A 14,632-nucleotide genomic window follows, 5' to 3' on the forward strand; every position below is an offset into this window, starting at 1 on the left:
GCGGTGCGATGGGGCTATGTAGCCGCATCGCACCGCTCCTAGTGGAAACGAGCCCTAAAATACATTGTATGCGATTCGCATAGCGGTGTGTGGGGAGCGAGTTCAGACGGCTCTGCCGTGCAGATTTTCCCCGCACACAAACACGCTCAGCAATACGGACAAGTGAAACAGGCCCATCCACTTGTATTGGCTATACGAATCCGCATGCGGACAACGCATGCGGATTCGCGATAGTGGAAACGGGCCCCGAAGGTCCATACACACACACGCCCTCACCAAAAATCGCAGAAAGCAGTCGACCAACCTCGCGGAAACTACCAGCGATGCTGTTGAAAAGACTTGCCGTTTCCACACACCGGTATTGCAAGCGATGATCGTTTTTAGACTACACCTGCAAGTGAAAACGACATGTCCGCATTCAGTAGAACAATGTCGTTCAAATAATGTTATACACATGTTGACTGCACGATATCTGCCCAACAGGTGATCCGGCAAATGGATTGGGCGAAATGCCCAATGTTAGCTGCTTGTTTTTCTTGTTTGTGGCTACATTTTTGCACACAGTTGTCGTCCAACGCGGCAAAACCTGACGTTTGTCGGACGTTTCAAACTACTTTAGTGTGGGTATGAATCTTTAAAAGAAGATATTGGGTCCCAGGTGCCGTAGAGACCATGGAGATCTATTACATACTAGCCAACCCGTGTCGTAGCATACGCCGCATCTATCTATCTAATAGAGTACGTGCCTCAACCTTGAAGCAAGAAGAAGTAGGCTTTCCATGAGAAAATGTATGCGTGCTCAAACACCAAGTTTAACCCTAGCAAGTCTGGCTTTGCAAATCCGGCCTAATTGGCTATTCATGAGGCAATGCTCATGCAAATATGCATTCGCTTTCGCATGCCAACTTATGCAGGGTCAAAAACCAATACCGCAAAGCGATCGCCCTGCGGGTATTAGTTCATGCTACATTAGCACTATCCAGGAGCACCACGGGGAGGATTCCGAATGCCCCCATACAACCGGGGGACTGCGGGGTCCCAGGCTCACTTACTGCCTGGGAACCACAGCGGCACCCCGGAGGGGGAGGCTGGGTGGCGCAGCTGCACCCCCTCCACCCCCCCCCCCCAAATGTGGTCAGCGCCGGGGAGAGCCCTCCGCACCCACCTCCCAATATTAAAAACAGGCACTTACCTTAACGTCCATTGCGTTCTGCAACATGCACATTAACTTGGGGGCACCACATGAGAAAGGAGTGAAGCATCGGTCACCCCGAGCTTTAGAGCTCAGGGCTGGCTCACCTACAACACTCCGGGGTGGGGGGAGGACAGGCGCAGACAACTCACTCCAGGGCTCACACCACCAGAGCAAGCCATCCACCACCTGCCTCCAAAGGATACAACTGCAAAAAATGCTTTCCATGAGAAAAATTTTGCATGCTCAAACACCAAGTTTAACCCTAGCAGGTCTCACTTTCCAAATCTGGCCTAATTGGCTATTCATGAGGCAATGCTCATGCAAATATGCATTTGCTTTCGCATACCAAACTATGCAGGGTCAAAAAACCAATACTGCAAAGTGCTCTCTCGCTGCCTGGGAACCACAGCGGAACCCTGGAGTCGGAGGCTGGGTGGCGCGGCACCCCGGAGTGGGAGGCTAGGAATCCTCCCCGTGGCGCTCCTGGAGGCCTGGAGCACACCAAAAACTGCTAGCAGATCCGCAAAATGCTAGCAGATTTTTAAAAGGCTTTTTCTTATTTTTCTGTAGCATTTCACCTAGCATTTTGCGGTTTTGTAAAGCGTTTTTGGTGTAGTAGATTTCATATATTGTTACAGTAAAGCTGTTACTGAACAGCTTCTGTAACAAAAACGCCTGCAAAACCGCTCTGAACTGCCGTTTTTCAGAGCGGTTTGCGTTTTTCCTATACTTTACATTGGAGGCAGAAACGCCTCAGCAATCCAAAAAATGCCTCACCTCGGGAATATGCGTTTTAGCAAAACGCCTCCCGCTCTGGTGTGCACCAGCCCATTGAAATACATTACCCAAGCGTATCCGCAGCCGCAAGTGGATCGCAAAACGCTGCCAAACCGCTCTGGTGTGCACTAAGCCGGATAGTGCTAATGTAGCATGTAGCAGGGTGACTGCTTTGTGGTATTGGTTTGTGCATGCATTTGCATGAGCATTGCCTCATGAATAGCCATTTAGGCCAGATTTGCAATGTCAGACTTGCTAGGGTAAGGCCTCTTTTCCATGGACTGTGAATAGGCAGTGAAATGGCTCTCAAACTCTCACAACTGCTCACTGCTGCCTGGTAACTGCTCACTGCTGCCTGGTAACTGCTTGCTGCTGCCTGGTAACTGCTTGTTGCTGCATGGTAACTGCTTGTTGCTGCCTGGTAACTGCTTGTTGCTGCCTGGTAACTGCTTGCTGCTGCCTGGTAACTGCTTGCTGCTGCCTGGTAACTGCTTGCTGCTGCCTGGTAACTGCTTGCTGCTGCCTGGTAACTGCTTGCTGCTGCCTGGTAACTGCTTGCTGCTGCCTGGTAACTGCTTGCTGAGCACACAGCTCAACAGTCCGTGGAAAAGAGGCCTTAAACTTGGTGTTTGAGCATGCATACATTTTCTCATGCAAAGTACTTCTTCTTCTTGTTTGAAGGTTGAGGCACTTAGTCAATTATATATATATATAGATGCTTTGGCATTGTCCAAAGTTACATAGATATTAGGGTACGATATTAGATACTATTGATACTGTTGTAAAGCAAAAAAATTCCCAGAATGGTTCAATTTTGTGTATTGGGTTTGCTTACAGGTCTACCAATACCAGAGCATATTCAATTGATGGTTCATAGACTCCTATTTCAGGCAAAACTGCTCATTTTAAGATCCTGGAAGGATCCTAGTCCCCCATTAGCAGATACCTGGGTTAAACAGATAAATGAGTATCTAAAGATGGAAAAATTAATTTATGTTCATATAGGCGCTCCTCATAAATTTTATCTAATCTGGATGGATGGACTCTCCCGGGCTACCGGATCGCTCTTTAATCCAAGACAGAATTTTTGGAGGGCTTGCCCAATAAAGAAAGATTACTAATAGATATTTCCCATGTAAGTTTAGGACTGGTCATGTTATGTCATTGTTTGGGTTGATTTGCTATGTATGTTTGGAAGTTTAGCTGCTGCTCTGTTTGTAATGTACTTCATACAATGTTTTTGTTATATTGTTCTATGCCTTTTTGACTTTTAATAAAGGCTGATTTAAAAAAAAAGAAGATATTGGGGCTGATTCACAAACTTTTTTCTGTTGAATTATCTTGCCATGGTGTTTATTCTTTACCTGTAATGCAGGCAAACAGCTAATAAATCAGCACGCCATGCGAGTTATGCACACTAGTGGCAGCGTAGCATGCGTTACGTCACTACCACGCGCAGCTAGTGAAGGCTGATTTATTAGCACAAGTAACAGCAGTTTATTTACGCGGTTTGCCTGCTTTACAGGTAATAAATCAACCCCCTTATTTGATACTCACTCACTATTTTCCTCTCCCTAACTGACTTTAACTCATAATGTATCTCTCCTTATTTGTTCATCTCATACATTGGCTCTCCTGAAAAATAAGTAAGCTTTGGGAATCCACCCCATTATGTTCTATTCTGTTAGAATTTGCCATGTTCTTATCCCTTCTGTTATGCTTGGGCATATGGCAAATAATTTGTTTGTGTGTTCTTGCAGGCTAATGGTCTCTTGTCATTGCAGGGGTGATGTTGCGGTCTCTGCTGTCTGTCAGTACGACATCCAGGACATCCAGAACGTGTTTGATGGGCCGTACAAGGAATACCGCGAGCAGGCCCAGAAGTGGGGCCGCTACTCTGACCTCGTGCCCACTCCCCGGCCTGGATCTGTAAGTCTAGCTTAATTACTAATTAATGTTGGAGATGTAAGGCATGTAAGCTGCAGTCACTGACCTCATATGAACTGAGCAGGGAGAGAGCGGGAACAGTCTGCTCATCCCCTGAGACAAAGCCAGGAAAACTTGCAGCGGCACAATGAACTATTTGTGGTGACTTACCATTTCGGCTTGCTACAAGAAACATCTGAAAAAGCCATTATTTTCAATAAGTGGTGGAGTTTCTTCTCTTTAGTTCTTTTTGATGATGTCTCTCGAAATGGAGTATTTAAACCAAAAGTTACAAAGCCTCTTCAGGATGAGAGTCCAATACACTGAACAGCACTTAAATTCGAAATTCTCTGTTCTTATTCTGAACATTTCTAAAGTGAGTCTGACCATCACTTTTTTTTATAGTTTTGTGACAGTGGAAAAGTGACACAGGCTAAACCTTATGTAACAGGTGAGGTTTTCCTATTGTACTGTTTCTTTACGGCCTGGTGACACAGAGTGATTACACAGTAGGTCTGCAGACTTGCTCAGCTGCTGTGGACGGCTCTAGGACCAGCTGCCACAGAGGAATTGCACAGCTGCTACAAACGCCATTAAACAATTGGTGGCCCGCAAGAAGTAGAGCTGCTCAAAAGGTTGCTTTTCATTTAAAGTTGATGCCAATTTTATGTTTTTACCAAGATTGGAAATGGACCAATGAAAATCATTAGTCACTGCATTTGATTGATTTGATTTTGTTTACATAAAAATGTACTTTAACTGGAAATAACTGTAAATCATTAGCATCTTCACCACGCCTACCTGCTTAGAGATAAGGAGCAGTCACTGTGTTGGATCCATGGTAGCCTGTGTGACAAGATAAGACCAAGAGCCAAATGGTGCAGTAATATTGGATATGGAAAAAGAGTAGTTCTACTCACAGAGGTGGGCTGCAGAATCTGCCACCACCGTATATAGTCTACGGGGAAGAAAATGTCCCCGCTCGGAATCTCAGGTATGGCCGGAACTGGATGGTCGCTCTCCTGGGATCCTTACCGGCTGTGGATAATATCACACCACTGGGAAGACTACGTCCTCAACACCTACCTTCTATACATGATGTGGCCTATGTGACTTTTTCACTACGCAGGAAAACGATTATATGACTTTTAGGATACAACCTCACCTATATTACAAATCCAGGAAAACCACAGCAATGATTGCATCAACACTTGGGGGCATATGCATGCAATTCACTTTTTCATCTGAGTTTTCTCCTAGCAGATAATTTTTTTTATCTTCGATTTTAAATTGAAATCTAGCACTTTTCAACTAAAAAAGTAGGTGAAAAGGTACTATCAAAATTATTTGGAGTATTTTCTTGCTTTCTGGAGGCTTAAAATGCATTTTATTGACCAGTTTAAAGCGGAATATAACCCTGCATTTCAACTTTGCTCTAAAACATTATTTACAGTATATTATATGCAACCAGCATTTTTTTTTTTACTAGACCAGCATTGGAAGGGTTACACAGGGCTTTAAAGTCCCTAGAGATTTCTGCAGAGGAATCCGAACTTGAGTTAGATACTTTTTGTTTACAAATATGTGTTTATTATGACTCATCTCTCTCACTGAGAAGGAGCTTGGAGGACAGCCAAAGAGATGTATCTATTGATAAACAGTTACACACTAACTAAATAGAATGTAACCATCTGAATGTCTGCACGGAACTTAAAACCTCTGTGTTTAACCCTTCCAATGCTGGTCTAGTAAAAAAAAATGCTTTTTGCATATAATATGCTGTAAATAATGTTTTAGAGCAAAGTTGAAATGCAGGGTTATATTCCGCTTTAAGAGAACCCGAGGTGGGTTTGCCAAATCCTATTAGGACACAGAGGGGTGTTCTGTATACAATGACCAGCCTCTGTGTCCTTGCATTGTGCCTCCAGCTGTTTGTATGTATACTCTGTGTATACTCTGTACAGTGCTGCAAATGATGTCTATATAAATACTAAATAATAATAATAGTGGCTCTGGTAGGTGTTAGAATGTGAGCAACCTTGAGTAATAGTGATAGGATTATGTACTCTGTAAAGTGCTGCAGAAGATTTCAGGGCTACATTTTGAATGTATGACGAAAGGTATTTATAAGTACAAAAGCCAGCCCGGCAGGTGAGGTTACTGTAATGCTTGCATAGGAGATATCCATTCTGATGTTGACTGGCTCTGCAGTTGAATGATTGTAGCAATGATGTAAACCTGTGTAGAGCTGCAGCAACCTGCTCGCATTACCCTGATGTCAGCATTATTCAGATTTGCTCTGCTCCGGTTCAGTCTAGCTGGGTCTGATTGGCTGTGAGGCGGAATGACTGCTGGGCTGCCCTACCTCTTATCAGAAATATACACTCTGTGCTGCTGGAGATTATTGATGGGTGCTGGTAGAGAAACAGGAGCTGGCAGTTGTGGCTTAAACTAAACATCTAAAGCATGTGTGTTTGTTCAGTTTTTCTGCAGTTGTGATTTGTTATGAAAATATTTTTGTATTTTTTTTTTTTCCAGTGCATCACAGACTTCCACAAGCGTCACGGAATGATGAACTCGCTTGCGCTTCCAGATAACACCCTCAATTTTGCCAAGAAACACCCTTTGATGGATGAGCAAGTCCAGCCTGTTAATGGGCGCCCTCTGCTGGTCAGGAAAGGAGTTAACTTTACCACACTCGCAGTGCAGACTACTACAGGGCTCAATGGGGAACTCTATGATGTCCTGTTCATTGGCACAGGTGAGCTTTATATCATGAGGCCTGATGAACAGCAAGGCTAGGTTGTATTCCTTTCTTTTGCTTGAAAGCATATTGGCTAAGATTGTATGAGCAGATTATGAGCCTTTTTATTTTATTTATTTATTTTTCCCCTCCAGGAAATGGTTGGCTGAACAAAGCAGTTAGAACGGGTTCCTCCGTACATTTGATTGAAGAGCTTCAGATGTTTGATAAGCCATATCCAGTGCACAGCCTTGTACTGTCCAGCCAGATGGTAAGCATGTCTATGGGGTCCTTCTTACCTACACATTCACTGCAATTTCTAGCTCCCTATGGGAGGCACTGCGGATCATAACCCAAAGTGAGAGGGATAGGGAGGCTGACCTATGTATTTCCTGATTTCCCCCCCCCCCCCGGAAGCAAGGTATGGGTGCCCGCAGTATAGGTTAGCCAGGTCTAGTTGCACTTAATATAGGTCCCCCCAGTAAAGGTAGCCAAGAATAGGTACCCCAGTATAGGTAGCCAGCTATAGGTCCCCCCAGTATAGGCAGCCTGGCATAGGTGAGCCAGTATAGTTGCCCCCGCTATAGGTTAGCCAGGTAGGTGCCTCCAGTATAGGTAGCCAGTATAGGTGCCCCCAGTATATGTTAGATAGGCAGGCACCCCCGGTATAAGTTAGATAGGTAGGTGCCCCAGTACAGGTTAGCTAGGTGGGTGCCTCTAATATAGGTAGCCAGAATAGTTGCCCCCAGCATAGGTCAGATAGGTAGGTGCCCCCAGTATAGGTTAGTTAGGTAGGTGCCTCCAATATAGGTAGCCGGTAAAATTTCCACCTGTATAGGCTAGCTAGGTAGGTAGGTGCCCCCAATACAGGTTAGATAAGTAAGTGCCCCAGTATAGGTTAGATAGGTAGCTGCCCCCCAGTATAGGTTAGATAGGTAGCTGCCCCCCAGTATAGGTTAGATTAGGTAGGTGCCCCCCAGTATAGGTTAGATTAGGTAGGTGCCCCCCAGTATAGGTTAGATAGGTAGCTGCCCCCCAGTATAGGTTAGATTAGCTAGGTGCCCCCCAGTATAGGTTAGATAGGTAGCTGCCCCCCAGTATAGGTTAGATTAGGTAGCTGCCCCCCAGTATAGGTTAGATAGGTAGCTGCCCCCCAGTATAGGTTAGATAGGTAGCTGCCCCCCAGTATAGGTTAGATTAGGTAGGTACCCCCCAGTATAGGTTAGATTAGGTAGGTGCCCCCCAGTATAGGTTAGATAGGTAGCTGCCCCCCAGTATAGGTTAGATTAGCTAGGTGCCCCCCAGTATAGGTTAGATAGGTAGCTGCCCCCCAGTATAGGTTAGATTAGGTAGCTGCCCCCCAGTATAGGTTAGATTAGGTAGCTGCCCCCCAGTATAGGTTAGATTAGGTAGCTGCCCCCCCCAGTATAGGTTAGATTAGGTAGCTGCCCCCCAGTATAGGTTAGATTAGGCAGCTGCCCCCCAGTATAGGTTAGATTAGGTAGCTGCCCCCCAGTATAGGTTAGATAGGTAGCTGCCCCCCAGTATAGATTAGGTAGGTGCCCCCCCCCCCCAGTATAGGTTAGATAGGTAGCTGCCCCCCAGTATAGGTTAGATTAGGTAGCTGCCCCCCAGTATAGGTTAGATAGGAAGGTGCCCCCCAGTATAGGTTAGATAGGTAGGAGCCCCCAGTATAGGTTAGATTAGGTAGGTGCCGGCAGAGAGCGTCCCTCCCCCCTCCCTGATAGCGGACACATCGGTGCGGAGGACAGAGGCAGAGGGGACAGCACAGCAGCAGTGTCTGTGAAGAGGCGCCGATCCAGGTGGCAAAGCACGCAGGGCGGGTCACCAGGCAGGGGAACACAGACAGACGCATCGCCGTGGCGTGAAGACAGCCAGGACTCCACGGCGCTCTTCCTCTCCTGCAATACCGCTACAGACGTCAAGTGACTGTCATCACGCGCTGACGTCAGAGCGGAAGGAGAATGCTGCAGGACGCCCAGGAGCCAGGAGTGTGGGAAGGATGGTGATCGCGCTTGTGTACTTTCATTCGCCTGCACCGTGCATCACCTGTCCTGTTCAGCAGCTCCCTCAGTCAGTGTCTTCCTGCCGGCGCCCCCCTTCCTGTCCTGTCAGTCTGCGCTCAGTGCGGTCGCCCGGCCCGCACGGTGGAAAAAACGGCCCTGTTTAAAGTGCATCTGAACTCAGAGCGTCCTCTCTCTCTAAAAGATACACAACAGCATAATAACCGTTAAAGAAAAACATTTCTTTGTTACAGCTGATATAACTGTTCCTACTTCCTTTCATGGAAGCAGACATATTGTTAACATCCTGTACTTTCAAATGAGCTTATCTGCTGTGGAAGTAAGATGACACGGAGAGATAAAATTACGACTTGTGATTAGACACAAATGAGGGGAAAGAGACTGGATAAACTCTCTAAATACGTAGAGGATGCAATGCTCTATGTTTACCTTCTGTCCTGTGCAAGAGTTCAGGTCCACTTTAATGTGAAAGTGGAGCCACGCCTCCAGTTCATAATGCCAATGTGTACGTAAGGCTTGTGGTGTTTAGAGCAATTATGGTGGAGCCGCAGGATCTTTGTAGACTGGAAACCCAGCTTATCAGGGGCTCTACAAATACTTCTTTCCTGTCTCAGGAACACAACTAGAATTTTGGGGTAAGTGAGCTTATTAGCTGCTCTAAACAGGGGTCCCGATGGACGTCTATCATAACTCAGCATACACAATAAATCCAGCACAATGTGAGGACACAGATGGTAATAAAGACCTAACCGTGATTTTGACCTTAGTTTAGGAAAAAAAATTGTAGTTTTGGATGAGTCATTTTTGATGATTCAATAACTGTGTCTGTGTAGTAGATGCCTCCCAGGCTGGCCTCCTCTTATGGCTTCTTGTCTCTCTTGCAGTCCTTTCTCTTTGCTGGCTCCCCCTCTGGTCTGGTACAGCTGCCCCTAGCAGACTGCAGTAAATACAGATCCTGTGCAGACTGTGTACTGGCTCGGGACCCCTTCTGTGCATGGAACGTCAACCTCAGTCGCTGTGTCCACTCTGAGGAGAACTATGGGTGAGTGATGGCCACATGCACCATGATGACTGTAACATCCTGTGTGCTGGAAATGTGTGTGACACGGATTGTGTTCCTTCTAGGGATCTGCTGCTTCAGGATATTGAGAGCTCTGATACATCCATGTGCGAGATCCAGTTTACAAAAGCAGGTAAGTTGTGCATCATTATTCATTGTATTTATTTTTTCTTGTTAGAAAGGGGCTTTGAAACCTTTTTTCTACTGTACACACATGCTTTGTGGTTAGGGGCTTCCTAGGTCTTCCATGTATTCATAGAGATGGCTGGTTTGCTAGAATGCAAGATGGCAGTAGCCATAGCTTGGCAGTGTATATCAATTTAAAGAGTACCCAAGGTGAACCTTGAATCAAAAGTTAAATAGTTGCCTAAAGAAAGGTAAGCTTCTGGATCCTCCAGAGGCTTTCCAGGCCACCCTCCAGCCCCCCATTGCTGAGTGCGGACCCCAAAAGATTCCGACAAGCTCCTATCTGATTCTAGGCTTGCAACCGTGCACTCTTTAAGCACGAGCGTGGCTGTACTGCACCAGCGCAAGCATGGCCACACCTACACAGTAAGCTGGAGCCATTCATGCAGCACAGCCATGCCTGTACATGAAGAGGAGCGCAGTGGCGATGTTCATGAGGGTCCCGGGCAGGACAGAGGACAACGTGGATCATTCAGAAGATTTCCTCTCCTTTGGTTAGTCTTAAACGTTTGACCTGAGGTTCTCTTAAGTGGATTTATGTTTTGTTTTGTTTTTTTACCAGCTTGCTGACCACATAGTTAAAATTCATTGTTACTACAGTGGGTACAGGAAAGTATTCACATTTTGTTGCTTTGCGGTCTTATTTACTTCTCTTCTGAGATGTGGCTGTTACATCCTGTTTTTGTCCCCCTTTCCTTGTTTGCTATAGCTTGCATTCAGTATGTACAGCTGAAATGTATGGGTATTAGTCTTTATTTCATGCTGCAAAGCATCACAGTGTGAATGTTCTCAAATGGGTGACTCTTCTCTGCGAGTAATGCAACAAACTGTCGTAAAGTTTTAACATGTACTCTGCTTGAAATAAATGGAAATTACTTAGTGAAAACATCACAACTGGGTGAGCCCCGGTTCTTTGCATTACCTGGATTTGTTGAGCTGTCCCGTGCCCTCGCAGTCACGATTGGATCCCCCTGTCCCCCTCTTCCAGCTACTTTCACTTTGCTGACAGGCCTGGCCACACGTAGCCTTCTACGCATTCCTGTGCTGGGTGCTATTGCCGACAGGAACGTGTAGGAGACGCAAGGTCAGGCCTGTGCAGGCGCCGTAAGCCTGTCGGCCAAAAAATGTAAGTAGCTGACGGCGGGGGACAGGAGGATCCGATCGTGACTGTGAGGGCACAGGACTGCTGCAGGGGGCTGGGAGAAGCGCCAGGTGAGTAAAACTGATTTTCTTTTTCTAGGCTTAAAGGAAAACTGTAGGGAGGCTGCCATGTATTTTTTTTTCCCTTTTGTGCAATACCAGTTGCTTGGCAGCCCTGCAGATCTATGTGGATGCAGCAGTGTCTGAATAACACCAGAAATAAGCAGCTAATCTTGTCAGTTCCAACATTGTCAGAAACACCTGATCTGCTGCATGTTTGTTCAGGGTCTATGGCTAAAAGTATAAAGACAAAGGATCAGCAGGATAGCCAGGCAACTGAAATTGCACAAAAGGAAAAAAAACATGGCAGCCTCCCTACAGTTGTCCTTTAAGGATCCCTTTAAGGACTGTCTTTTTGTCTTGTTTTTTCCATAATAAACTTTTCCAAATATAATTACTTATGCCTTTTTTTTCTCTCCAGTAAAACCCTTGTCAAGAAACCTCACTGTGGCCATTGGAACAAATGTTGTTCTTCCCTGTGAGTTGACATCCAACTTGGCTCAACCTGTGTGGACCTTTAATGGGCGGGAATTGTCCCAGGAAGACAATGAATCTGTGCTGTATGACATTACCCTGCAGGCTCTAGTCATTCTTGGTGTTAGTTTCCACCACTCTGGAACATACTATTGTTATTCAGTTGAACAGGGGACCCGTTTTGCATCCGAGCGCTACGAGTTAAGCGTTGTGGCTTCCCCTTCTCTCACGTTGGAATCCCGTGCCCCCATGGACGGTTTGGGTTTGGTATGGATGATGGTAATTGCACTTGGAGCAGTGTGCTTGGCCTTGTTTCTGGCTGTGGTTTACTTGAGAAGAAAGCTGCAGGATGAGATGGAGAAAGGATCTAAATCTCTTGAGAACACGCTTGTGTATCCTATCCAGTTGCCTTCTCAACCCAAAATGACCAAGTGCCTGCCCAGTGCAGACTCTGATGAAAAACTCTGGGACCCAACCTCTTTTTATTATTCTGATGGCTCACTTAAAATAGTCCCTGGTCATGCACTGTGCCAAAACAGCACTGGTTCTTCCTCTCCTTCTGGAAACGGGATCCCTGGTCAGCCACTGCCATCACCTCCTCTTCACTCCCCCAACCACATGCTGCTGTCAGGAGTAAGAGGATCCAGCAGCAATGGCTATATACGGCTCAATTTGGGTGGTGGAATGGGGGAGGATCGCCCTCCACTTGGAGAGCTTAACGAGGAACTGAGGTGGAAACTGAAACAAAGACAGACTTTGCCAGACTCCAACCCTGAGGAATCCTCAGTGTGACACCACCTGTCACCACCTGCACACTTTGCACTGTTATGTTTTTTTGTTTTTCCTGAACTACCTCAGGGACTGGAGGCTGGGGGGGGAGGGACGCAGCCAAATTTTTTTTTCTCTCCCTCAATGTCTCCACTAATGGTCTACAGATTTATGAACGTGAGGAAAAGACCTAAGCGGCTCCCTTGTTGTTCCAGTGTCATTGCTCACTACTTACTGACTTCTGAGAGACTTGTAAAAGTTCAGTATTTTGTGAATCTTTCTTGTAAGATTTGGCACACTCATGGGTGATGTAAAAACCAGTGTGACTATTCTGCCTTCCTTTCCTAAAGCCTGCAGCCAGGGCAGCAATAACAGATGGAGAACTCAGCGGCACGATAACTCTGCACTGCGCTCAGCAATCATTAACCACTACATGCCAGGCTTGCTCTGGCATCGTTGGCAGTAAAATCTTTACTACTGTGATCTCCAGCTTTTGTGTCCTGCGTTTACAAGCCTGCCATACGATGACATCCATTTTTATGACATGACCACTTATTTCCGCTTGTAGATATGTATATGAGAACGGGACATGGCAATCTTTTGGCACTCAACACAAAAACGCCTTTGGTTCTAATTAATTTTTGTATCTCTTTATGTTGAGTGTACAGAAATTGCTTTGACCCTTTTGTGCTCCATTCCACTCTCCACAGGACAAGCTGACATTGCTGATAGTCATTGAAACTTATAGGAGAAAATCTGTGGTTACCAAGACAACTCTAAAATTATAGGATAGTATCTGTGGTTACTAAGACAACACTAAACACAAGTTAGCATGACCAGCCTAGCCTGTTGACTTACTGGTTGCTACTTGGCACCTTTTAAACACTAAACTTCAAGCTTCCCTTGGGTGACTTAAAGCGGCCCACAGTCAAAAATTACACTTTCCAAAAATCAATGGGGTGCATGTTGGTATTACCAAATCATATGATATGTTTCAAATCTCCTTCTTTTCTTCCTACGAATTAAAAAAATGCTCTTTATATTACTACTTCCTGTGACTTCGAGGAAGAGGAAGTAGAAATCAAGATGGCAAAGTGAAGCGGATTAGAGCTGCAATGCCCTTTTTTAATTAGAGACCTATGGGCAGCACGGCGGTGTAGTGGTTAGCGCTCTCGCCTTCCAGCATTGGGTCCCTGGTTCATATCCCAGCCAGGTCAACATCTGCAAGCAGTTTGTATGTTCTCCCCGTGTCTGTGTGGGTTTCCTCCGGGCACTCTGGTTTCCTCCCACATTCAAAAAACATACAGATAAATTAATTGGCTTCCCTCTAAATTGGCCCTAGACTATGATACATGCACCACATGATACATACATAGACATATGACTATGGTAGAGATTAGATTGTGAGCCCCTCTGAGGGACAGTTAAGTGACAAGACATTATATACTCTGTACAGCGCTGCGTAAGATGTCAGCACTATATAAATAATAATAATAATTCAGTGTGTTTTCTTGAACTTGTTAGCCTGCTGGGCTTAGATCATTCATTTAGATCAGCACCAAGTCGCAAATGATATAGAACCCCCTCATTCCATTAACACACATGGCTGCTGCCACCACATGGACTGTGCCTTACTGAATCTTGTGTAGAATTACTTTAGATGTTGGTCTGCTTTGAATACTAAGTGCTATGGAGGCTGCTTTCTTGACCTCCTTCTAAAAATGCCTTGACTGACTGTTTTGTTAAAATGACTTTCTTGTGCTGCATTCTTCTCCCAGTTCAGTAGTTCAGAAACCATTATAGTCAGACCACACCTGAACTGTAAATTAGCTCTAGAATAATGCTTCATACACACTTGAGATAAAAGTCTTTGGAAAATGAAAGATCACAGACCAATCTTACCACCCTTCATGTAGTATGAGAGCCATACTCTACACAGTCTATTCTATGGAGCTGCACTCCCCATCAGATAAAATCTTTGCAAGATGCTGCACACAAAGATGCCCGTACACACTCAAAAGATCATTATCTGCAAAAGATCTGTTCCTGCAAAAGATCCATTCCTGCAAAATGCATTCATAGTCTATGAGATAGGCAGATCCTGATACACACTTGGTTTAACAGACAATCATCTGCAGATCAAATCCACCAGGATGGATCTTCAGATCTGCAGATGATTGCCAGATATGCAGATGACTATCAGTTAAACCAGGTGTGTATGAGGATCTGCAGATCTCATAGACTATGAATGCATTTTG

General features: G+C 45.4%; 1 protein-coding gene across 1 annotated transcript in view; it reads left to right on the forward strand.

Annotated features, from left to right (window-relative positions):
- LOC137562991 (semaphorin-4C-like) overlaps nucleotides 1-14,277 on the forward strand; it is a 57,662-nt gene extending 43,385 nt beyond the window's left edge. Inside the window, exons 10-15 of the mRNA XM_068274879.1 lie at nucleotides 3,757-3,901; nucleotides 6,437-6,659; nucleotides 6,797-6,912; nucleotides 9,571-9,728; nucleotides 9,812-9,879; nucleotides 11,554-14,277. Of these exons, the coding sequence (XP_068130980.1) occupies nucleotides 3,757-3,901; nucleotides 6,437-6,659; nucleotides 6,797-6,912; nucleotides 9,571-9,728; nucleotides 9,812-9,879; nucleotides 11,554-12,398 (1,555 nt within the window). The 3' untranslated portion in view covers nucleotides 12,399-14,277. The remainder of the gene's footprint in view (nucleotides 1-3,756; nucleotides 3,902-6,436; nucleotides 6,660-6,796; nucleotides 6,913-9,570; nucleotides 9,729-9,811; nucleotides 9,880-11,553) is intronic.
- The last annotated feature ends 355 nt before the right edge of the window (nucleotides 14,278-14,632 follow it).

The sequence above is a fragment of the Hyperolius riggenbachi genome, chromosome 3 (genome assembly GCF_040937935.1).
Source record: "Hyperolius riggenbachi isolate aHypRig1 chromosome 3, aHypRig1.pri, whole genome shotgun sequence".
Classification (NCBI taxonomy): domain Eukaryota; kingdom Metazoa; phylum Chordata; class Amphibia; order Anura; family Hyperoliidae; genus Hyperolius; species Hyperolius riggenbachi.